At 39.5% G+C, this 24,010-nt stretch overlaps 1 protein-coding gene across 7 annotated transcripts in view; it reads right to left on the bottom strand.

The window, feature by feature from the left end:
- GPD2 (glycerol-3-phosphate dehydrogenase 2) overlaps nucleotides 1–24,010 on the bottom strand; it is a 193,343-nt gene that overhangs the window by 97,067 nt on the left and 72,266 nt on the right. For 6 of the 7 annotated variants that reach the window (XM_064484791.1, XM_031451426.2, XM_031451427.2 and 3 more), the window contains exon 2: nucleotides 5,252–5,361. In XM_064484791.1, the coding sequence (XP_064340861.1) occupies nucleotides 5,252–5,353 (102 nt within the window). In that variant the 5' untranslated portion in view covers nucleotides 5,354–5,361. Of the gene's footprint in view, nucleotides 1–5,251; nucleotides 5,362–18,665; nucleotides 18,792–24,010 lie in introns of those variants that run through there. The other variant, XM_064484790.1, reaches the window with a different exon arrangement.

The following is a 24,010-nucleotide window of genomic DNA, read 5'->3' as shown; positions in this document are numbered from 1 at the left end:
TAACACATTACCACTATCATTTTTCATGTTCCCTTAATTACCATACTTAATAAAGTGAACTACAGTATTTAGTAAGCCACACAAAGTATAGTGAATTGCTGTCTCTTACAAAGTGAGAGGTTGCTTTGCAAAGCGTGAAGATCCCATCATTGACTTTGAGGAAAAATAAGTTTAATTGCATTCCCCTTCAAGCTAAATTCTGATTTACCTCCAAAAATAAAATAAAATTCTGATTTACTCTCAAAAAGTCAGCTTTTTTAATTGTTTCACTATAGAGTTACAACAAATAGCATTATACTCTATGCTCATTAATTTATCAAAAACACTATATTCACATAACGTTTTAGGAACATATCACCACATAAATCAGGTCTGCCATAACTTATATAAGTTTAAATCGAAAAAGAAACAAAACAGTGGGAACTTCAAGGAATGTATTACTTACAACAGAAAGAAAGTTTAAGCCAATAATTGGGGTTGTCTACCTTGTCACTGGCTCACCTTCTGATCAGGCAGCAAGGAGAAGAGAAAATAGAGGGGTGTTTGTGTGACTGGCTTTTAGCCATTCTCCTAGAAGCTCAGATGAAGGACATGACATCTGCCACTAAACCTCTAAGTCTTAAAAAAGCATCCCTGAGTGCAAGGGTCTCCAGTGATGAGAGCAACTTTCTTGCTAACAACAACCATACTGTATATTCATATCACCTGGGAGTAGCTAAACTTTTTTGCAAGTTTATTATGTTCCAGGAACTCTTCCAGGCTCCTCAAAGATCCTGTGAGGGAAGGATCACTGTTCTTTCCATCTTACAGACGGGGTAAAAAAATTGAGGCCCAGAGAACCGGAGAAAATGAATTGCCCATGATCACTCAGCTCTTCAGCAGCAGAGCGAGGGGTGGGCTGCAGGCAGCCTGCAAAGACGCTCCAAAGAGCCTGCTCCTGTCCCTTCTGTTACTCTGCTCAAGAACAGAACATCAGTGAGAATCTTTCATTTCCTTAATTCTAATAATATCACTCCTCACACTGAAAAGAGACTCCTTGCCTGTGCACAGGGCAGAAAAAAAGCATCCGGGCTCTGAGAAAGCTCTCCGTGGCTCTCAGGCTGCCCCTCAGTGCGGCTGGCGGGGCCCACACCCCCGAGTGGGGGAGGCAGGAACCAAGCTGGCGTGTGTGTCTGAGACGGCCGCCCGCAGACCTAAAGAGACCTTTGTTCCATCAACCACACCACTGGGGTTAAAAAGAAGCCCACATTGTCACACCAGTTTTCAGTGAGGACCTAGAAGGTGTGAAATAAATGTGGAGTTTAAACATTTTTTAAAGTTTCCCCAAAATGCCCTCTGTCTCTACTTAAAAGACAAAAGCTTGAGGCGGCCCTCAGTTAACACTTTGCGCTCCCACCCTATTTTGGCCCCGGTTCTCCCCACCCCACCCTGAAGAACCGCCCTGCAACCCTGACTGTACCGCTCTCCTCCCTAAGGTTACTGCCTCTGAACCGCCCCAGAGACTCTCTCCTATGCCTGTTTCTTACTTTTTTTTTTTCTTTCTTTCTTTCTTTCTTTCTTTTTTTTTTTTGGAAGTACTGGGGGTCGAACCCAGGACCTCCTGTGTGCCAAGCATGCACTCTAGCACTGAGCTATACCCACTACCCCCCATCTTAATTTAAACTCCATTCTCCCACCAGTTTGGAATTCGAAAAGGAAGCTGTCCCACGAAGTGACTTTCCTTTCACTGGATATGAAGGAACCCTGGAAGAGCATACTGTTTTGAGAAGATCAGATGTCTTCTAGGTCCCTTCCAATTAACAGTTTATTATTACACAGACTGATGCTAAGCAGTGAATGACAAATACCTTGCTCTCAAAAATCTGCACCCCTCTGCAGAGGTGTCTGCTGGCTACGTCCCTGGTGGGATTTGAGGTAGTGCTGGGATGTTTACATCCCGCAACTCAGCCTCCTGTTCCTTGGCACATGGCTGGTCTGGGGAGAGGAAAAATCAGGAAGCCTTTGTGAAACTCAGCCACCTGTGAGTGGGTGAGGAAGTAAACGCAGGGGGAAAATGAAACGAACAGGAAGCCTCTCCAAGGCCACTCAAAAAACCCCTACATTCACAACTGGAGGGGGCCTGGTGTGTGGATGCCACTTGTGGCCACAGACCTCCCTCCCTGCAGGCAGACTCAGTCAAAAGAGGTCAGCCAACATTCAGCTCCTTTCCCCAACAGCTTCCCCACTGGAATTGAAGATTTCAGTTGCCCAGCTCCAAAATAAAATAATAATAATAATCACCAGCACTATAGCAGCTCTCTCCTTAGGCCACAATCTCCACCCTTTCTATATCTGCCCTTATTTATCTCAAAAGAAGAAAATCTCTAGGCTTCACTTGGCTCAACAGTGGAGAATATTCACCACTGAAAAACATAACATAAATGTAAATAATATGTTTGCAAGAAGATAAGCCATACCACGAAGGAAAGTGGAGCCAAAAAAATCCTTGCTATCACCTCTAACCCCTAACCTTCCCCCAGAAATGCGTCTCCACAAACGTCTCGATTTCCTCACGTACAGTAGCTTTTATTCAAGCAACTGAGTAAAAAGTAAGTGAACTACATCTTATTGAATTTCACTGTGTTTTCTGTTTAATTAATCAAAAAAGTGTATACAGTAGTTTTCCTTTCATTCATTTCCTTGCAAATATAAGGTAATTTAAAAGGTTTTTGTGAGCTGACCTGGCACCTAAACACTTCCAGCACCATCCCATCACCAAATATGCTAAAACAATTGACTGACTTTTAGAATCAACCCATTTATATTCAGAATACAGCCTCTGCCTACATGTTAGGAAGGAAGCTTTGTACCGGGAGTATCAAACGAGCACAAGCTAGGGACCAGGGAGACAGACGGCAGGAATGCCAGCAAAATGTGCCTGAACTTAAAGTTGGTGAAGGCTTTCTCATCCGTCAGTATCTGGGCTTTCAATACCAACTTATTCTTAAATAAGGACAGTTTATCAGTTAGAATCATCTCACAAAACTGGAAAAAAGATTAAAAACACAAGCCAATACTTTAAGCATTGCTCTCTAGAAAAACAGAGCATGTCTAGGCACGTTTAAGGGCACAGCTTCTATAAAATGTAGCCAAATAATGGGTATCAACGGGCAGATTTTTCTTAACTATTGAAGTCAGGAAAATTTCCTCCCCTAGAATGGCTCTGATTGGCAGATATTTTCTAAGAGAGGACAGCTGAGGCCTGTGGTCATTTTACGTCAATGGTTCTAGCTGAGATGGTTTCCTCTCCCCCCTTACACACCCTTTTCTTTCTTTTTTGCCAATCCCTATGGCTACATCCAAACCTGCTACCCAAAATGTGCTGACGGCAGTGGCTTAAAGGGACAGGAATCACCACAAAAGAACACACGCACTTGGAGTGCATGGCTTACGCAACTCATTGATTGAATATGCCTATGGTGATTTTTCTCAAAAGAACTTGTCAGATTAAAATTATAAATGACTTGAAACTGCTGGTATCTGTTTCATTTGGCTATTAGGGTGGTCAGGATGTCTAACTGAGGAAGGAGAAAATGACAAAATGTCCCAGGAGTCAATAGACCATGGTTTTGCTTGATGTTACTGACTAAAATTAACCCCTAACTTGATTGACTGGAGGCAGCATCAACTGCTTATTCTATTCTGTGAGATAAAAGAGAAATCAAACAGAACATATACATAAATGGACAGACAGATAAACATGTAAGACACAGTACTACCTAGGTATAAAATTAAGTTATAAACTCTGAAATAGAATATGCTTACTATGGTTAACAGACATATTCCACATACAAATTTAGCAACAACTCATCATATTAGATGTCATGACCTTTGGCACTGGCATTTACCAGTATCGTTTCAGATAGCCCCGGTAAAGATGGCAGAAGTAATTTAATCTGTAAAAGTCCAAGTCCCAAACAGAACTGCACTTCTAAAATAGCTTCAGCATAAACAACGTCTTTTCACACTTACTTTTAAGGAACTAAGGAAATATTTTTTAAAAAATAGTGCATCAAGTGATTTTGAACATCAAAATCATGTTCAATGGGTGAGAATGAGTTTCAACAGCAAGCCAGTCAATAACACCTGCAACACATATACCTAGGGAAGCTTGAAGAGTAATGTGCTCACAGTTAAAAATGAAAAAAACTAGAGTAAACTATTCAATACCGTCCATCTTTAGGAGGTAACACTAAAAATGAGCTGCTCTTTTTTATTTTCACGCGTCAGCAAATTGAGTCTTTCTACCATGTGTTTTTAACGTGGTATTTCCCACTCAAGACATGGAACTTCAAGCAAGGCGGCTGGCTCCACCCTCTTCTAGCACAAAGAAATGGAAACAGCAAGTGCAAGAAAACTCAAGGTTTCAAGGTTCTCACAAAAATGTAGGATATGAGTAGTTCATAGGAAGCTTATCTATAAATAGCTTCCCAAAGTCTTCACCTCCATCTTTGAATCGGGAATGCACCAACCAGCTGGCATCACGAAATGCCCTCGTGACATGAGGAAGGAGGGACAAGAGACTAACACTAACTACTGAGGTCAGTATTTCAAGCGTGAAAAGAACAAAACCATTCACCAAAGTTATTTCTCAGCATCAATTTGGACTATGCAAAGGCATAGTTGTAGTGCCAAGAGGGAAAAAAACCAAAACGAAAATGAACTGAACACTTTAAATTATTTAGAAATTTCATGCCAGTCTCACTTTCATGGCTTTCTCCCACTAAAAATTTTGCCCAATATTAAGTAGAACTATATGAGTAACAAAACCTAGCAAAAATAAAACCAAGATTCCAAGTTGGGCCTTTTGTAGAGGCTCTTTCTTTTCCATTTCCTTTCTCAGCTGCCTGCCTTCTAATAAGACAAACTCTTGGCAGGAACATAGAAGGTATCCAGACATTTGGATGAATTAGACAAGGAAAGTCTACATGAATAAACCCTGGCACTCAGAAATGAAGCAGTCTTTTGAGACCAAAGAGCCAAAACAGAGGCTAAATAACATAATGCTTTCTGATAAAGAAATTTACTTTTTAAAAAATGAGATACACACAGTTCTCAAGGATCGTTAAGGCAGTTATTTTAAATTGGTGTCTTTCAGATCAAGCTGAGACAGTAATTTCTAAACAAAACCATCAGCCTGCGCACACCCCACATACAATTCTTTAACAGATCTAAGTTTCATATTACAATCAATACATGTACAATTACTTACTTGCTTCCTTCTGTAATGAGCAAACTGAGAGAGGCCTAGAACAGTTGCAACAGCACCTCCTCCAACAAGAATAGTCCCTTTCACTGCCTTTTGAAATGCCATTTCTTAGCCTACAAAGACAAGGAAAAAAGGAAACAAAAAAGTTTATTAGGATTTTTATCACACAACAATCCAATAGTAAAAAGAGACTGTCAATTATGAAATTATGTTAAACTAGAAAAGAAACATACAATAAGGAATTTACTAATGTACCAATTTGCAAACCACAATTCAAAAACACTACACAAAAAACCCTAGGGAACTGACTATATAAAAGTTACCATCCAACAGGAATTAAAGAAAGGAAAATTAAGATACAACTGAGGATATTTAAATAGTATAAAGTCAAGAGAGCTGTGAAAAGAAATGTCATTGTGTATCTGAGAAAACCACATGCTGGACTTGCAAGTTTGTTCAACCATTAATCCCCTCCACAAAAAGAATTGGTCAAAGTCTTCTGTCACTCATCGTGACAATGAACCTCACGCCTGCTTCAGGTTCTTTGGCAAGTGCTTAATTCAGCTCTGGTACAACTCCCTTCCTGAGTTTCCCTCTTCCGAATGAAGTTCTCACTAGAACTGAAAGCCAACACGCTTACATTTCTATCCCTAGGAGAGTCTACACTTTACAGATAAAAAGTCAATGAAAACCATGCCTTGATCCTTTTATAAAATGACAGATTTAACACTGCTGCAATTCCTTTCATTAAAGGAACTTTAAAAAAAAAGGTTTCTTCCAGCCAGAGTGGCATGACACCACAATTTCAAAGGGAAACTCTCCAGATCAAGCACATTTTTGTGCTTACTGTGTATTTCTAGATAAAATCTTGCACTGTGTTAGCTCTTGACTTTCTTCTCACTTGTTTAAAAAAATTTTTTTTTCTGCTCTTGGACTGATTAAAATTTCTTTAGAGGTTTTTTTTTTTTTTTTTTTTTGAGGATTTAAATAGTCTAACTTTTTCAGGAACTGAAAAGAAAAAAAAGATGAAAAAAGAAAATTCAACAAAAAAACCTCCTGTTTAGTCTGCTAAACAAACAAACAAACAAAGGCAAAACTATGTGATCACCTAAAAAAATTCTAACTTAAGAGCTGATATTGAGCAACTTGACCTGCCTAAGCCTTTCACTCACAATAGCAGCTGGCACACCCACATCTTACAGGGAAGGCACTACCCTACTTTCCTGAATGGGTCTAGGACTGACCCGTCTGGACAACACACCCTATCTACAAACATCCCATGACCCAAGAAAGTATTGAATATGAAGTCAGTTTTAACCTAGGATAGTAAAGAACATATAGTATCTCAATGTAACTTATGATACAGTTAAAATCTCTGAGTTCATATTGAATGGATAGAGTCTATCAGCATAACTAGCCTAAATCAAAGAATTTCTGTGCAGTTGGTAACTATGATTCTACAGAAAATTCATTTTGGAATACTATAAATTATATACTAAAATAAAAGTTGGCATTTCTTAAAATTTTATTTTTCCTCTGATCTCATTTTTTTTTATGAACTCCTAAATTCTAAGACTCATCTTTATTTTTAAGATTCTCACCAGAAAAATATTTCACACGTGTATGTTCTCTGCTGCTGGAAGTCTCTTCTTTCCGGTCCCTTCTCTACATCAACCATCCCCTCTCCCAAGTTATGTAAAATGGTTAGTATATGCAGGCTAGAGCTTCCATTCATCATTTGGTCAACTCTAAGCAAAATCTAATGTCCATGGTTGCTCTAATAGTAAAAAGCACAACTTAGCCAACTTGGAAGGCACCCATTTGTCACAGTTCACCATCACCACTCCTAATACTGCTATAACCGTTCACATGTGTGCCTATCACACAGTAGAAACTCATGCTATCCCCAGGCTAGCTGAGTTCCCCTGACAATTAGGGACAGAGAATAGAGACCCAGCTCTATTTACCTAAACAACGCTGGAACCCACCCCATATAGATAGCAGCCTGGCAGTCCTTTGGATGTGAGTTTGGTATGTGGCTGACTTTAGCTCAGTATCCTTGCTTCTGTCTTGTGGATAATGTCACCGATGACCTCACAAAGGATACCACACTTTAGTAGCGCCAACTGAGGGATGTTGTACAATACAGTCAATGAAAGTGTCTCAGCAGAGGCACTCATTCAGCCAGATAAGTTTGGAGCTAGTTTTTCCAACTGTATAGATCCCTACGTTCCCTGCTCACCTTGGTATATTGCTTCAATTTGATTTGTCTGAAACCAAAACATGCTAAGGAGGGTATCTTTATGGGTTTTCTCAATGAGCCACTAATAGTACGGAAAAAACTGCATTCATATATTATTCTGTGGAGTTAGCAATAATAATGGCTAATAGTTTCTTTTTTCAGTATTTTCATAAAATAACCTATGCCTAGGGGATATTATTATTCCTATTGTGATCAAATTCGTCTGTAAGATAATCTAGCTAGTTGTTATGAATAAATCACTCTAACAGGTAATTCAAAAACAAAAGCACAGAATCAATTTCACCTGGCTCTCCTAACATTATCATCTTCATCACCATCACTATTATCAATGTTATAATGACAATGGTTATCATTTATTAAGTTATTTGCTTGGTAACAGGTACCATGTTTTTAATTCTTTACATACATCAGCTCATATTACCCTCACAACATCATAATTTCATAAAAAGGGCACCTGCAGTTCAAAGGGAGTAGGGGATTTGTCCTAGGTCACTCCCTAGTAAGTGTCAAAAAACACAATTTAGTCTTTGCTTTTAATTACTAGGTGGTTCTGCCCTGCCTTTGCTCCGAAAGGCAACCTCTCCCCAAGAGCCACATCATATTTTGCTATTACACCCAAAATAAGACTCTACTCAGAAGCATTCACCCAGAGAGTTCCTCAGCATTACGGTTTCTCTAAGGCACTGAAGAAGACTGACAAAATATCTACTAGTGACCTTCTGCCAGATAATGTGAAAACTTCATTTTAATGTTGAAAGAAAGAAATGTAAAAACAGATTAATATAAACCATATGCTGTGAACTATTCGTACCCATTTGCATTCCATTACAAAGAGAAAAGTCTTCATAATGTTACCAAGAGGAAAAGATTGCTTCCTTCTGCATAAAAGCTGCAACCAGGAAGTTAGCAAAGACTGGGAACACAAATGTCAATAAATCTTTACCTCTTGCAAGCAAAAGTGTGAGAAAACTAGAGGTAGGAAAGAAAACTGGAGTTAGAAAAGAAAACCAGAGGTAGAAAAATCATCCAAAAATAAGAATAGCTTAGTTATCATGGTGTGATATCCATGTTTAATAGCCCATGAATTAAATCACATATACATTGACTCAAGACTGGCTCCTCATTTGCACAGACCAATGCCAGCCCCCAATTCTTGTGAGAACACCAGGCCAACTAAACAAAACCCTAAATAAAAAGGCACACAACTAAATATAATCTGTGAGTTTATCAACCTATCAAGGGGTTTACAATCAATTTGGAGGATTAAATATCAAAATGTGTCTTACAACACTGTCTTATTAACTAGTTGTGCTATACTGAGTGTTCATAATACTTTGATAGACAAAAGACCCTGAATGGACAAAGCAATCTTGAAAAATAAGAACAAAGCTGGAGGCATCAAATTCCTGATTTCAAACAATATTGCAATGTTATAGTAATCAAAACATTATGGTACTGACCTAAAAACAAAAAACCCCAACTCACAGAAACAGAGAAGAGCTTGGTGGTTGCCAGAGGCAGGGGGTAGAAGGGGAGAGAAATAGGTGAAGGTAGTCAAAATGTACAAACTTTCAAATATAAGTAAGTTCTGGAGATTTAACATACAGCATGGTGACTATAGTTACTAATACCGAATTGTGTATTTGAAAGTTGCTAAGAGAAGAAATCTATAAAGTGCTCATCACAAGAAAAAAAAAATTGTAACTATGAGATTATGAATGTTAACTAAACTCATTGTGATAATCATTTCATTATATATAAAAAATCATTATGTTGTATGCCTTAAACCTATATAATGTTATATGTCAATTTTACCTCAATAAAACTGGAAGAAAAAAAAATTATATTATAGCCCAAAAAAAGCAGCAGCTTGAAGTGGAGGTGGGGGTGATGGTAAAGCACTATCCAAAAACCACTTTCATCAAGCAGAAGATATATGTTAAGAGTAAAACTAGGATGCTATTTCTATTCAAGTACCAAGTTATGATGCCCTCAAAGAAAGAATGGAATCACTAAATAGACAATGACTATATTTCACCAGCATTTCTGTGTTTTGGGTCCTTCAAAATGCCTGGAAAGGCTGGACTAGTTTATAAATAAGGCAGGCTGCTAAGTGACATTATTTCCTAAACCATGACAATATCAAATTGAAAAAAAATCAGTAGAGTATCCAGTTCAGATGGCACAGTGAATTCATGCTTCAGCTCATCCTGTATGCTCTAAACACATGGTAACGACAGACAATAATAGAAAAAAAGAAAAAAGAAATACATACATGTGCACACACATACACACTCTGATAGAAAAGAAAGCAAGGTGCTGTATCATTGCAGTGAAAAAAGAGTAGTTCTAACTAGAAGAAGTAAGGAAAGCTTCAGAAGACAGTATCCTTGAGAGGGTTCTTAGAGAAAGAAAAGGATTTGGGGGGCAGTGAATATGAACAGGTCTGGACTGAGAAAGATTTGGAGGAGGAACACCACGGAAATGTTCAGGAGGCATGCAAGTTGTTATCTGACTTGGCTGGAGATCATGTTCATTTGGAAATGAGGTCTAAGAAGTGCAGGGCAAGAGATAAGAATATTCTGTATATGTGAAATAAAATATTCTTCTATGATATTCTTTTGGCCATGAGAGTTGAGACTGCAGATGAAGGAAGCAAGATGCTTCATCCCATGATTTATGAAGAGTGTTCAAGTAGATTTTTGTGTTGAAGCTTATGACTAAGACTGAGAGACCAACTGGAAGGCAATAAATAGTCCCCGTGCCCCATGTGAGAGGATGACAGCCCAGTTTAGGACAACATTGCAAAGTGCAAATGCAGAGATTGATGCTTCCCAGAAATCTCTAATGACAGCACTCAGTTAGAGACCATTACAGGATCTGACAAGTGGTTACAGAAGGAAACAGGAAGAGACTGAATGCCATAAGGGGTTTTAGCCTTGGTAGCTGGGGACTTGCCCCAACATTACAACATTAAGAATCAGAAAGAAAAGCAAGTTTTTAAGGGAGAAGAGGAGCTCATTTGGAATCAAGGAAATTTGAGATCTAGATAGAACACCTACAGAGAGAAAGGAGCAAAGAGGTAGACAGATGGGCCTCAAACTCACACAAGTGATCAGCGCTAAAGGTATGGGTTGGGGACTCTTCTGTCTGGAACTGACAGATATATCTGCTACAAAATAAAATGGACTTACTGCTAGCAAAACAAAAATCGAGCTTGCCACTTCTCAGAGTTTGCTGACCCATGCTTCCAGCTAACCCTGCGAGTTATCTGGCTCTGCTGAATTCCTAGCTGTCCTTTCAGGACTCCCATTATAGACAGAGCGACTTTGACAATGAAAACCACCGCTCCGGTCCTGTCTCCAACAGTCCCCGACAGCTCACACTTCTGCCTCCTCCCATTCAGTGGCAAGGCTACTCTTCCAGCTAAATCATGCATCAAAATGACTTAGCCACATACCTGAGACTTAGAAACAAGAAATAACCACCCAGTGAAAAGGGCTGAGGTTCCCCTGGGCAACCACTCACAAGCAGATTTATTCCAGAACAAGAGCAAGCTTCCTGGCCCCCGAATTCTCAAAGTAGGGTCCTCAAATTCCTCTCCCTGTCTTACAGTCCTAGTTTCTCTCTTAACTGAGCCTAAATAAAAACCCATCCAAACAGATCTATCACTCCTCTGTGGAAGGGAGTCCCTTCACTTTTACAAAAACTCTTCTGTCCTCCGGCCTCTTGCTTGGAAACAGTAGTTTCCTTTCTAATTTCCATGCTCTCCATTAATTTAAGAAAAATTGAGACTTCTTGGAGTTTTGAGTCTTATGCCAGCACAGATGTAAGCACATTTCTCCCCATCCTTCACGAGAGTGATCAGTGTAGGCGGTGGGGATGGGGGAAGATAGCTCAGAGATCATTTTCAGAAGAGTCATTTCCACCACAAACCTTGTGATCCCTGAAACATGTGCTCTGTAGCAAGATATAAAGGCACCGTGTGCCCTTCTGATCAGCTACACTGGGAGCCCAGACAAACGAGGCGTTTAAACACAAAATACAACTTGCAGCATGTGACCCAGACGTAGCCTGTGCTACTTCACTCAGCCCTTTACCTAAGCAGATAGATGCAGGTCCAAAGGAACCAGGAAGCTCCTTACACTTAGGTTGTACAGCCATCCACCTTGTAGCTGTGCATGGAAAACTGCCTTCTCCTCTATTTTGAGTCATGACACTGTCAAACCCACAGAAGGCACAACTCAGAGGGCCAGGCCCCCAAGGTCCACCTGCACACAAATTCAGTGACTTAACGGGGAAAAGGTCCATGAATCTTACTAAATGAGGGTGCAGGACCTCATCAGAGGAAGTCCTACCCAACAGGTCTGTAACCATGGAACTTGGCAGCAAGTCTTCACAGCAAAGTGGACGAAGAGGGAGTGAGTGCAAAAGCACCTTTGCCCCTAGCAGCCCAGTTTAAACTATAAAAGTCAAGATTTTGGGCTGCTTTGAAATAGACATGTTTCAGCAAAGCCAACCCTTTATTATTCTTATCGATGTGATATGGAATGCTTTGCTATTCCATATGCATTCCATGCATGCTTTGCATTCCATAATGCTTTGCTATGGAATGCTCCTATAAGAAAGTACACCACGGTTTAGGCACACCAAGCATAAGCTGATAAAGTGCTTACACAGACAAGTACCAACCAAAGTGCACCATGTACTCCCTCCTCTTTCCCCAAGGTTATCTTTACGAGGGGGATAATGATTAGCACTCTACCTGCAAACGCAGCCTCCCCAGCCAAGCGGAGAGGCACTTCTGCACATACATCTCACACAGCAACACTGTGATCTCTATAGAAACACACAGTGAGCCCTCAAGCATGTCTTTTGAAAGCTGACAACATAAATGAACAAAACAGTCAACATCAGAGGCCCATCAACCTGCTCTCTGTCAACAGAGAGGAGTCCTAGTCCATAAACTGAAAATGAATTGTCCTTTTTTCCGTTGCTTTAAACATTTCTGAAAAGGACTTAGGTCAAGTCTGGATAGAAAATGGACCCAAGGGTTATCCACAAGATTATCCCAATGGAAATAAGTGGAGTATCGAGTCCTAAGGAAACAGCAGACACTTACTCTTCTATCACTCTTCCCTAGCCCTTCCTCATATAGAGGTCTTGAGCCACAACCACAACAGTAACAATGACAACCTATAGTTGTAAAAATGCATACACCAAACAGGGTATCAAAGCACAGACCACAAGGTTTTTCCGAAGTCATTGAGAAAAGTTTTCTCCTGATAAAATAAATGAAAGAACCAAAGAAAAGTCCACCGAAAACTTAGAGATATAATGAATCCTCACACTCTGGATGTTCAAAACTTTGGCCTGTGGCTGATGAGGGGGCTCAGGTAACAATCACACACGGCAGGGTCGGCATCCAAACCCTCGCTGGGCCCCTGCCTTTCACACTCTATCTGAAGGCCAACTGCTTTAGTGAAGGGCAGGTTCCATTTCCAATCAACTTCCCCAGGAAATCCTTTGCCAGAAGCACAGAACCCAAAAGATGGGACAAAATCTTAACAAAGCGAGAGCATCTGAACAAAGACAAAAGAGAAACAGAATTGTGGAACCAAGAGAAAATGAAAGAAGACAAACCCTGTATTTGTATTGGTCCACAAAGCTTCAAGCCAGTAGGCACCTTGGAAATGATGCCCACTAGTCTCTCTGGGGCACCTTAGGTCAGTTATATCATTTTAGAACAAACACAACACACAGCTGCAGAGGACTGAGACAGAGGTTAGCCCAGGACCATGCCTCAGGCTCAAAGGAGGGTGGGAGCCTGGAAGCTTGACAGAAGGAGGAGTTGGCACAGAAAAAGGTTGAACTGGTTCCAGAGTTTCAAATCAGACTTAAGAAATGTAAACAAAAGGCACCAAAAAAAAAAAAAAGAGAGAGAGGAGAAAATAAGTTCAACCATTTAAAGAAAGACAGTTAAGTCTCTGTTTGTTAAAAATTCAGCTCAAACATTATCCCATGAGTTCTTTCGGTGTGTAATTTTTGCTTTTTAAATTTAATATGCAATGCCACAATTGATTAAAAGCATTTATTTCACAAAGTCCTCTAAAATGAAAACATACCAAAAGGGAAGAGGGCCCAGGAGGAACAAGAGGATACATGCTCACTCTCTAACAGTCATTTATTATGTAAGACTCAATTTAAAAAAAAAAAAGTAAAGTGTCTCCAAGGCAACTTCCAAGTTATGTGTTTATGTCCTCTGCCATTTCTAAAATGCACACCAGTACTACAGAGTCACAAAGTTGACCCTTTCCCTTACTTTCTTAAGGTTCTCTGTAGAATTACAAGAAATCAATGAACCCTATCTCAGCTAATAATAGATTTATAGTCATTAAATGCAAATGATCATGATTTAATTCATAATGGAATGATTTCTATTGTATTTGCTTTCCATAGAATTGCTATTAAAAATTATAAAGAACTACACTTAGTTCATGCAGGTGAACTTGTTTTCCATTTTAAATTCATTTTAAAACCAAAATTAATATATATTCTCTGTCATCCTAGATATGTTAATAGATTTTTGTTTAAAGTTGTAAAAGTCTATCTTTAATTTTCCATAAAAATATATGTCTGCTTTCTTTGTTTACTATATGTAATTTCAGGTAATGCTGGAAGCATAAAATAAAATGCCCTCATAAGTGAAAATCCTTACAGAGCACTCCCTGCAAATACCCATCCCTTATAAAGACACAAGTTAGGTTAAGGAACTGAGTGGATAACATGCCTAGTATGAAATAACAAACTTGTATTTATATATCAACCAATAAGAAATGCCTCACTTAACAAGAATACAGCTGACAATGAAAAAAGCTTTAATTCTGTCTTGAGGAAGAAGGAATGTTACCAATGAATCACACAAAAAAGTTCTTCAGGCAAACAGACCCTCCTATGCTTCTCATAGTCTTTCTGCCCCTTTATTAACCCTATTGTTGGGTTCGAAAAATGGTTCACATTCCTTTGGCAGCACAAACCCCCTTTTTAGATTTTTACATGCTGTTATAGACTCTACTTCAGTAATTAAGACAAGAAAAGACCCTTTACTTTGTTATAGAATAAACTGCAAACCAAAGAACAGAGCTCAAAATTCTGCCTTTACATTAAAATATAATACGTCAAGCCTCTCATCCAGATTTATTATAACTATAACAAACCCTTATAAAGTAATCAGAATCATGGCTATTGAATATACACCCCAAAATGTTTCATAAGAAAATATCTACTTTACCATATAAATAAATGTACTTTAAAAGGGCGTAAGTGCTATAAAATAGTGGGCAGACACTGTGAATCAAATGAAAACGTTCTTAACACATGTGGGTGATAATGAACTTTAGTCAAAAGATAACACCCTAAGAAAATTTCAGTTAAATGACATGTTCAGAGAAAGAAGTGCTTCAGATAATTAAGTTTCTATTTACCTGGATCTTAATCGGAGATCTCTTCTACTGTTATCCAATATCATATATTTTTAAGAAATAAAGCATTATGAATTAGGAAAAATTATCTACTAAATATAGGCATTTTTCTAATATTCAAAAAAACCTGAAGAAGACTCATGATCATTATTCTGAAGTCTCATTTTCTGGACAGCACCGATGTAGAAGGATGGAGAATCTGCCTTCAAATATAATAAGCACAAACAAAACTTTAAAAAACTGGCTTTTTTTTAACTTCAAAATGCTGATGCCAACTGAGTTAATTCAGCTTTTGTTTATTATTTTTATCACTGAATAAGAGGAAAACGTAGCAATTCTTTCAAAAGTTCCAGTAGTAATTGTATTATATATTTCATTAAAAATGCATTTTAGGAAATACTTGTTGAAGATAGTTTATGAAATCTTGAGCTCATAAAAAACTATGACATAATTTTTATGATAATTAGTTACAGCCCAATAATTTCGGTTAATTTAATTTACTTACATTGTAAAAAAAAGTTCCAAACCTAATTGTAGCTCCATTACCGCTTTTTAAATGCATAAGCCACGGCTGCGAGTTACAACAGAGACCAAGAAGGATGCAGGGCGGGGAGACCAGTTATTCTGTTTTTCTGAGCTAGAGAAGATCCCCACGAAGTAAAGCTAACCACTTTGTACATCTTGTAGCCTTTTTTCCCCAACAATCTGTTGAAATTTGCATTTAAAATTCACTCCCCTGCATATCTAATAACCCACTGCAGGTATAAAGGTAACTATTAACAAAGGGTGAAATTATACACATGCAAAGGAAATCTAAGATGTACTATCTTAAAAAAACCATGTATTATATTATTTAGTTCAGCGATGACACTCCCTAAAAATATCTGACTCTTAAGGAAGTTAAGAATTGGACAACAGGAGAGACAGATTGCAGTAAGTCGTATTTCAAACAAAAGTTTCTTTCAAAAGTATGGAATACAAATCATACAACATTTTGTAAAGGCTCCATCCCCTGACCCCTCAAAAAGGAGAAGAAAAGCTAGTAGGTCTTCTTTCACCTATACAAAAATAATAAAACAGAGCTGTATTTCGATCTCAGTCATCTTGGCTGAAATAGTCTTGGTCCTAAGATCTTATTCTCCCCACTTGAATGAGGCATCCTCTCCAAGCCTCTCTTTCTCTGAGTTTTCTTCTTTAAAAGGACTGGCACACACCCTAAGTGGAAAGCTTTCAAGTGCTAGACTATAAACAAGCCTAGTCACTGTGCGGGAGATACTATGTACCAACATTACACAGTAATACACTAGCATCTGACAGTCGAAAATTTAAATAGCATGCAAAAGTGAAGATAAAGGGTTCTATTCAATATTCTTGCTAAAACTGCCACTGCAAAACAAACAAAAGTACAAACACACACAAAACCCTCTATATTCTTCTAATTCTCGAAACACCAGATCAAAAAAAGGAAATCACCAGAGGGTATTCTAGAAGGAGAGATTACGACTTGTCTTGTAATTCTGTCTGTACCACTAACTTGCTTTGTGATTTCAGGCAAATCATTTGAATTTGCTGATCCTCACTCCATCTATAAATGAAGTATCTCTGAAAATGTCAGAGTTATTTTAACTTTAGATTTGTATTATTTAATGGTTTTACTTCATTCAGTAGGTACAGAGGAAAAAAACCCAAACCTTCTGCATTAAAGTTTAGGTACTATCTTAATGTCCTATTTATTTCGCACTGTTGGATGATTAAGATTTGTATTCATTCTTTCATTCAATAATTATTTTCTGATCATTTAACATGTCCCAGGCACTGAAAGTACAACTGAGGACAAACAACAAAAATCCCTGCCTTCCAAAGGCTTACATTTGAATGGAGTTTACTATTTTAAAAAGTGTCTGGGCTATTTTGAATTAAAATATTTCAAAAATACAAGCCACACTTTGTCTTCTTAAAGAATATCAACCGTGAACGCAATTATTGATGGCTTAGGGCCATCCTTCTGTGCATTAGACTACGCTGATAGGGCAATGCCCTCAGGAACAGCTCAATACTATTACCTCTTTACTAAGTGGCTCCAAACCACAGACTGTTCCCGCTTGAATTCTTCCCATATCTGCTTTATAAAATTTTCCTCTTTCTTCCAAACGATCGGCTGATGGTAAGTTTCCCTTTTGATCTTTGAGCTCTCCAGCTCACTTCTAACTTGTTGACACTACGGTCAGAAAAGTGATGGCCAAGTTAGCTAAAACTGTTTAAAATACAAATAGATAACTCTGAGCAAGGCAAAAGGAACAACTTATTAGCATCCTAGCATCTGAATTTTCAACATTCTCTCTCCATCTATTCAAGGGCCTTTTCCCTTCTTCCTTCCTTTGTTCTAGGTCAGTGGATCTTACCAGATAATTTCTGAAGTTTGCTCTATACAGTATGGATGAAACAAACTATACAAGCCTCTTAAGATGATCAAGAACTTCAAACCAGATACAAGCGCATAGTCCAAGATTAGAAAAAGAAAATTCTTACTTCAATTCTGCCTCATCTGAACAAACTCACATTTCATACCCTGGAAAAAATATGACAAAGCTGTTTGTTTCTCTGCTCTAGACACAACTAGAACCTTTTTCTCTGCTCTCCTGGATTTAAAGAAAAGTTTACAGATACATGAGCCAAAAAACGTCAAAATTCCTTGTTGGAAACTGGCTTATGAAAAACACGCTGTTGGTGAGTGAAAGATAAAAACTGCACATTCTAAGAAAATAGCCAAAGCAAGAGCTCAACAAATACTCAGGGAAGTATCACTGAAGGACCTACCCAACTAAAGGAAGACAAAAGGAGGGACATTTGTTCTGCAACATCCATGCAGCTGGGATTGACTGAACGAATGCCTGCTAGATCCTCAGCACTGCTTAGGGGCTGGCAATTTTTCTGCTCTCATGAATTAGAGAAAACAAAAAATAAACATGTAAACACATTTAAAAACTGAGTATTTTGAAACTGACAAGTGCTATGGAAATAATTAGGTTGGAGAGTGGGAGTAGGTGGGATCTACTTTAGATAAAAGGTTCATGGAGGTTATTTGGCACAAATGTCACTGAGGAGGAAGAGCCAGTCACACAGGGATCTAAGAGAAGGTCCTGCCACACAGAGGGGACAGGCATGCAAAGACACACAGCATGTGTCAGCTTGGCCTCTACTGGACACTAAAAGGCCACTGTGGCGGCAGCACAGTGAATGATGTGGGCAGTGGGTTCCAGGTCAGGTCAAAGACCCAGGCAGGTGGCAAGTCACAAATGACTTCCTCCTAGCAAGGTGTTAATTCTGACAAGATAGAGACAGAAAATGAATGGGAGGTCTTAATCAGTGCAATAATACGATGGAATTTAGAGAAGAAGGGAGAAAAGAAGATCGACCCTAGCTACAGTATAAAGGATGCTTTTTAGGGTAATCAAAGTAAAAGCTGCTATTTTTTCTTAAGGACACCAGTAGGAATGTTCATAATGAGCAGATGAAAGTGTGAAAAAGGGACGTTATGGGGACAGAGAGAAAAAGTTAACAAATGACATGAGAAAATAGTCAAAAATGTAAACCACAATCAAAAGCAGGATTCTATAATAGGAAAACAAACACTTTAGGGATAATCTTGAATATAAATATCTACTGAACTTACACACTTGAAAGACTGTTCCATCCCATTCAGTCTAACAAGCTGGTAACAAAGCCTGGAAAGTGTCAACTGAGAGAGCCTCTCAAATGCCAACAGCAGAATTCTTTTATATTTCTATTCCCTGTTGGGCTGGGGTATGTTGCAGGTGATTTTCTCCCCCACAACTCATTCTATCTTGAGGACCTGTTTTGGAAAAGAACCCAAGGTCACATCTCAACAAGCCAAGGCACTCGGAACATTCCCCACCAACTACAGGCAGGGTGCTAAAGAGCTGTGTAAAACTTACTGACACACCGAGCATAGATGTAATAGACAAGAGAGACTGCATATGATTAATTACAGTTATTTATATTTATGGGCTTGAATCTTGAGGATGCCTGTCCTCTCCCCGTTTTATTTCATAATTTTCCCCCTGCTGGAGACTGAAGAGCAAAAGTCAATTGCCTGAGTGTTGGCATCACACTGGAAACTAAAGGGCCATGCATTTCAATTCCAGCTCAAGAAACACTCTGGCTGAGCAGATGTAATTCACCAGACCCCAGTAGGCTAGGCTCGCAGTGTTGTCAGTCAAATCACATAGCTGATGGAAATCAGCAGAGTACATTAGCAATTTATACTCAACAGCCTCTTCTCAACCATAAATTTTGAGAAAATGTTCAGTGAAACCCAAAGTTAATCCAAAAAATTTAGCTCATAGTTGGAGACTTTGATCTTACCATCGGGCCATCAGGACTTACAAAATGACTTACAAAACAGCATTTCTAATAGGCCTCCTGTCAAAATGCCAGGTTCCAATATCAACGCCACGACCTTCAGGCATGACCTCACCCAGTGCACTTGTGCCTACTCCCATGGTCATGAGTTTGATAGCTGCCAGCTGCATGATTTGTTGTTCAGACTGTATCCTGAGGCAGCAGTCACAGAACAGGCAAGCAGCATTTGGGGCCAGACCCCCACCCTGTGATAGTCTCAGCCTCAGCAAAGCCACCTGATATTTCTGGACTTCAGATTCCGCATATAAACGACTGAGATCTTCTGCACATTTCCTTTTTCACGGCACTGCTAGATCCCATAACGCTGGCCTCCTGCCATTTCTCCCACCCAAACTGGATGACAAGGGTAGGTCACTCACCAGGCCAAAGTGATTGCCAGTCTCTTATCCCACTCTGACTTGAAAAAACATTTTTATGCTGGTAATAACTATTAAGGTCTAGAAATAAGTGGACAGCCCTGAATAACTTACATATTCTAGAAGTTCTTGATTGCTTAGGAGTCAATTCTTTCTGAGTTAATTGCACTCTGGATGGAGATGGGGTAATGGGCAATAGAAAATTAATTACAAAGAGAACGAAAATAGATAAAATAGTGTCCATGTGTGTTTCTGATTTACACATATACACACACATACACAAAGGATAGAAACACATATCCAAAAATGTTTAAAATCTCATCTTTGAATGGTAGGGTCATTTTCCTTTTTTCTTGTGTGTATCATTTTTAAAATTTTCAAAATGCGTATGTAGTGCTCTTGTAATAAGAAAAAAAAACCCATCTATGTGTATGTGCGGATGAGAGAGAAATGAAAAAAAGTAAGAGCTCTAAAGAGCACGTGCAGATAGATAGTTGACATTTGACTAAATCCCATATCATCTGACCATTGCTTGAGTGACTTTCCTGTTACACAACTTTTCTCATCTTTAATGGACTAGAGTAAAAGACCCACACAGAGAAAGGAAAAGGATAGTTTGCCTTTAGAATTTATTAGGAATCTTGCAGCAAGAACTGGAAAATGTCACCGAATTATCTACCTGATTCTGAAGAACAGTTTCTACCCTAACTGGAATGAATCTGCCTCCAGCATCTGACACAATAACTATTTAAGCCTGAGTTAAACTACACCTAAACTAGTCTTGGATTTTTAGTTATTTCATATCACATCCTCTCAGGGATTTAAAGTTTAACACAACATCAAAGATCCCAACAATTTAATCAAAGCAGTGACTGCAAAGCTGATAGAACTTCCTGGAATTTAGTGTCCCCCAGGGTTCAACTCCAGAAATATAGAATCTCTTCAGTCACTGGGCCAGCCCTGAAGGAAGCCCACAGGTGCACAGAGAAAGGACAGATCATCCTAGATGGAGGCCAATGCTCTCTCTGTCCCCTCCCTGTGACAATTCAGTGCTCTCAGACAGGAACACTGCTGCTGCCCGAGGCACAGCTGAGATCCTTCTAGTCATAGGGTGCTGTCCTTGGCATATTCAAACGACACTACTGACCAGTCAGTAGCACATTCTCTGTGGGAGGCAGCCAGTGGAGAGGTCATCAGAGACAGACAGCCCCGGACTGAACTCTGACTTACGTCACTTACTGGCTGTGTGACTGACTGTGAGCTTTAGCCTTATGCATAAAATCTCATCTATTTCACAACTTCCATTGAGAATTTGAGATAATGTGAAAAATGTATAAAAATACCTCTGCTGTCAACAACTCCCATTCCCAATACATCATCTACATGGGCTCCCACGTGTGCAGAGGCTGCGGTCAGAGAGAACAAACAGCGGCCACGGCCCTGCATTAGCCCCAGCTGCACTTGGCTCTGCCCAAGCAAGTGCACTTAAGACACACACGGGGGAAGTGAATCTAGCCATTTCCCCTGAAAGAAACAGTAAGCAGGGCCCTTCCAGACTTTCTCTAGCATCTCTCCCAAAATAAACATTCTCTTCAACAGAACGGATACTGTTATTTGTGGAGCACTCCATCAAACATAAAAGCCTTGGAAAGCCCAGCATCTACGCACGTCCAACTCCAGGCCAGAGGTTACCTGGTACAGAGGCCACAGGGAGGCAGTGGGCTCTCTTCCACTTTAGATCAGACTCTGATTCCATGGAGCCCAATGTTTATATGTCTGTCTCTAGTAGTTCAATTAGTCAGGGGATTTAAAACATTCCCGGCAAGAGGCTTGATCTAAGGTTTGTGTCCTGAGTTAACCCTAGTGACGGGGACAACTTTGACCCATAAGAGTGGTTTTCTTGTCCTCTATCAGAATACTTCCTGGCATTTATTTTTAGTTGACATAGGATGAGGAATTGCTTTCTGGCTCTATCACAAACCCTGAACACCATCTACCTTGAAAAAAAATACTAATATAAGACCAAAATGCCAACTCTATGAGTCCATATTTGTTTAAAGAAGTCAGTATATTTCTCAAGAATGTTACCCCTCTGGGATGATGCCCTGACTCAAAATGTAAAAACATGCACCGTGACTTTGGCTACACATCCAGCAAGAACCTGGGAACAAGAATCATCTGAATGTGTCAGAAGGGCCTTGTTTGGCCATTTATTCAGTGCGTGCCAACTACCGGACAATAGTCTATTGTGTCACCCAAACCACGTTTATGTACCCATGTCCACAAGGTCCACTCTGCCCACAGACCCCTGACCACTCCACTACCCCTCAGTCCACCCTTGCCCTCTTACCATTCCTAATCATCTACAATAAGGAGAGACTCATGCCTGTCACCTCACTTCACATTTGCTCTTCCATCCTTCTCTGACTAGATTCTTATTGCTGATGTGTTATTTACATTTACATCTTAACTCTTCATTATATATAATTAATCAGTTCATTCATGTAGGTTCAAGGAAACCAAGGTCTGAAGACACCTAAAAGACATTTTAACCAAGGTTCTAAAACTATGCAAATCCACATTGGTTTGATGTTTGTATTTCTTTGGGTATACAACTGAATAAGTTATGACTACAACTCAGCATAAAACAATGACAGTGGTGAACAAAATCACTGGATAACTCAGATAAATAAAAGTCACTCAATAAAGAAAAAGAACACAGGATTAAATCTGCCTCCCATCCTAACTAACTACATGGTCACCAATTTTCTTCTGCATTCATCCTCTACTTCATCAGAAAGTTGGCTTCCACTGTTAAAGAAAAAAAGGGTATACAAAATGCAATTTAGATTTCATAACAGAAAGACAATATGTAAGATTAAATATGTATTGAATTTTCATTTACTCAACAAATTCATTCGGCACCTACTGTGTTAGACTGTGAGTAAACAAAGATGAATAATTTATGGCTTCTGACTTTAAGGAACTCAGCTTAGATAAGAAAATTCTAAACAAATACAAGTGATACAAATAAGGTTTGGACTAGGGGCTAAGGGAGTAATTACCCACGGGGTTAAGGGGAGATAGGAAACACCATTGGGGCAGATCTGTAGACAAAGCAATAATTAACTCAAATGTTGAAGGTGCAATGGATCCAGGGTGAACATGAGCAAAGACATGATGGAAAGAATGAACATTGCATTTTCAAGAACAAGGGGGTGGGATACGTATGTCTAGAGCACAGGATGGTACACCGGAGCCATAAGTGAGGAGGTGAGGAGACTGAATGCACAAGCCAGAGTAAATCTCTGGACATCTTACAGGCTGTTCAGAGGGCTTTGGCCTTTGTCTAGGTAAGCAATGGATCACCAAGGAAGGCTTTTAAGCATATTCGTTGGCTACGTCCTGTGTACAAGGACTGTGCTAGTCGGTTGATACATGTTATATTAATTCTCACAACATTCCTAGTAGGATAGATAGAATCATATTTGAATTTAAAAGACTATTCTCCCATTCCCCATTCCCTGAAGAAGGGTTGGGAAATAAACTAAAAGGACATGTGTCTGGGAGGAGGGAAATCAGGAGACTGGATGTAAACTTCCAGACACAAACTCACTCCTAAAGGTCCATACTAAGCCAAAGACAGTGACACGGAGTGAGAGCACAGTCTTAGTACATTTGCTGAGATAACTGTTCCCAGAAGCAGCGCTCCTTAGCTTCCGCCAAATAGGAAAAAGCACCTCGCCCAGGGGTTGCACCACCATCTCGGCTGAGAAGAGGCTTGCAAAAAACCTGGCACTTCTGACCTTTTATGAGCAGTCCCCAAGGAGGCCTTTACACTCCAGGGGGCCACCACACCACCAGGAGATGCCCGAGGGCTGCGGATACTCTGAGGAGGCTTTTGTTCACCCTTGGCCACCACGTCAGCAGGAGCTGCCAGAGGTCAGAGTCCAGCTCCCCCCACCACCCCCCGCCATCACTGGGGCTAATCCCAGCATGTTCCACAATCCTCTTTACCTGGAGTGTCACCAGAAGCCCAGTCTGCCCCATCTCTCACCTTCTCAGCCCTCCCTCCTTCCCAGTTAAGCCTTCAAGAACTCAAAATCTATCCTTTCGATCTCTGAATGTTCTTTCACCAGGCAAAACATGGAGAAAGTAAGATTTAATCTGAGTTTTAAAGGCTGAAGCCTATTAATTCTGTTTTCCCAGCATCCTATCA

Source organism: Camelus dromedarius, chromosome 4, assembly GCF_036321535.1.
Source record: "Camelus dromedarius isolate mCamDro1 chromosome 4, mCamDro1.pat, whole genome shotgun sequence".
Lineage (NCBI taxonomy): Eukaryota > Metazoa > Chordata > Mammalia > Artiodactyla > Camelidae > Camelus > Camelus dromedarius.
This window is presented reverse-complemented; position numbering and strand designations above follow the sequence as displayed.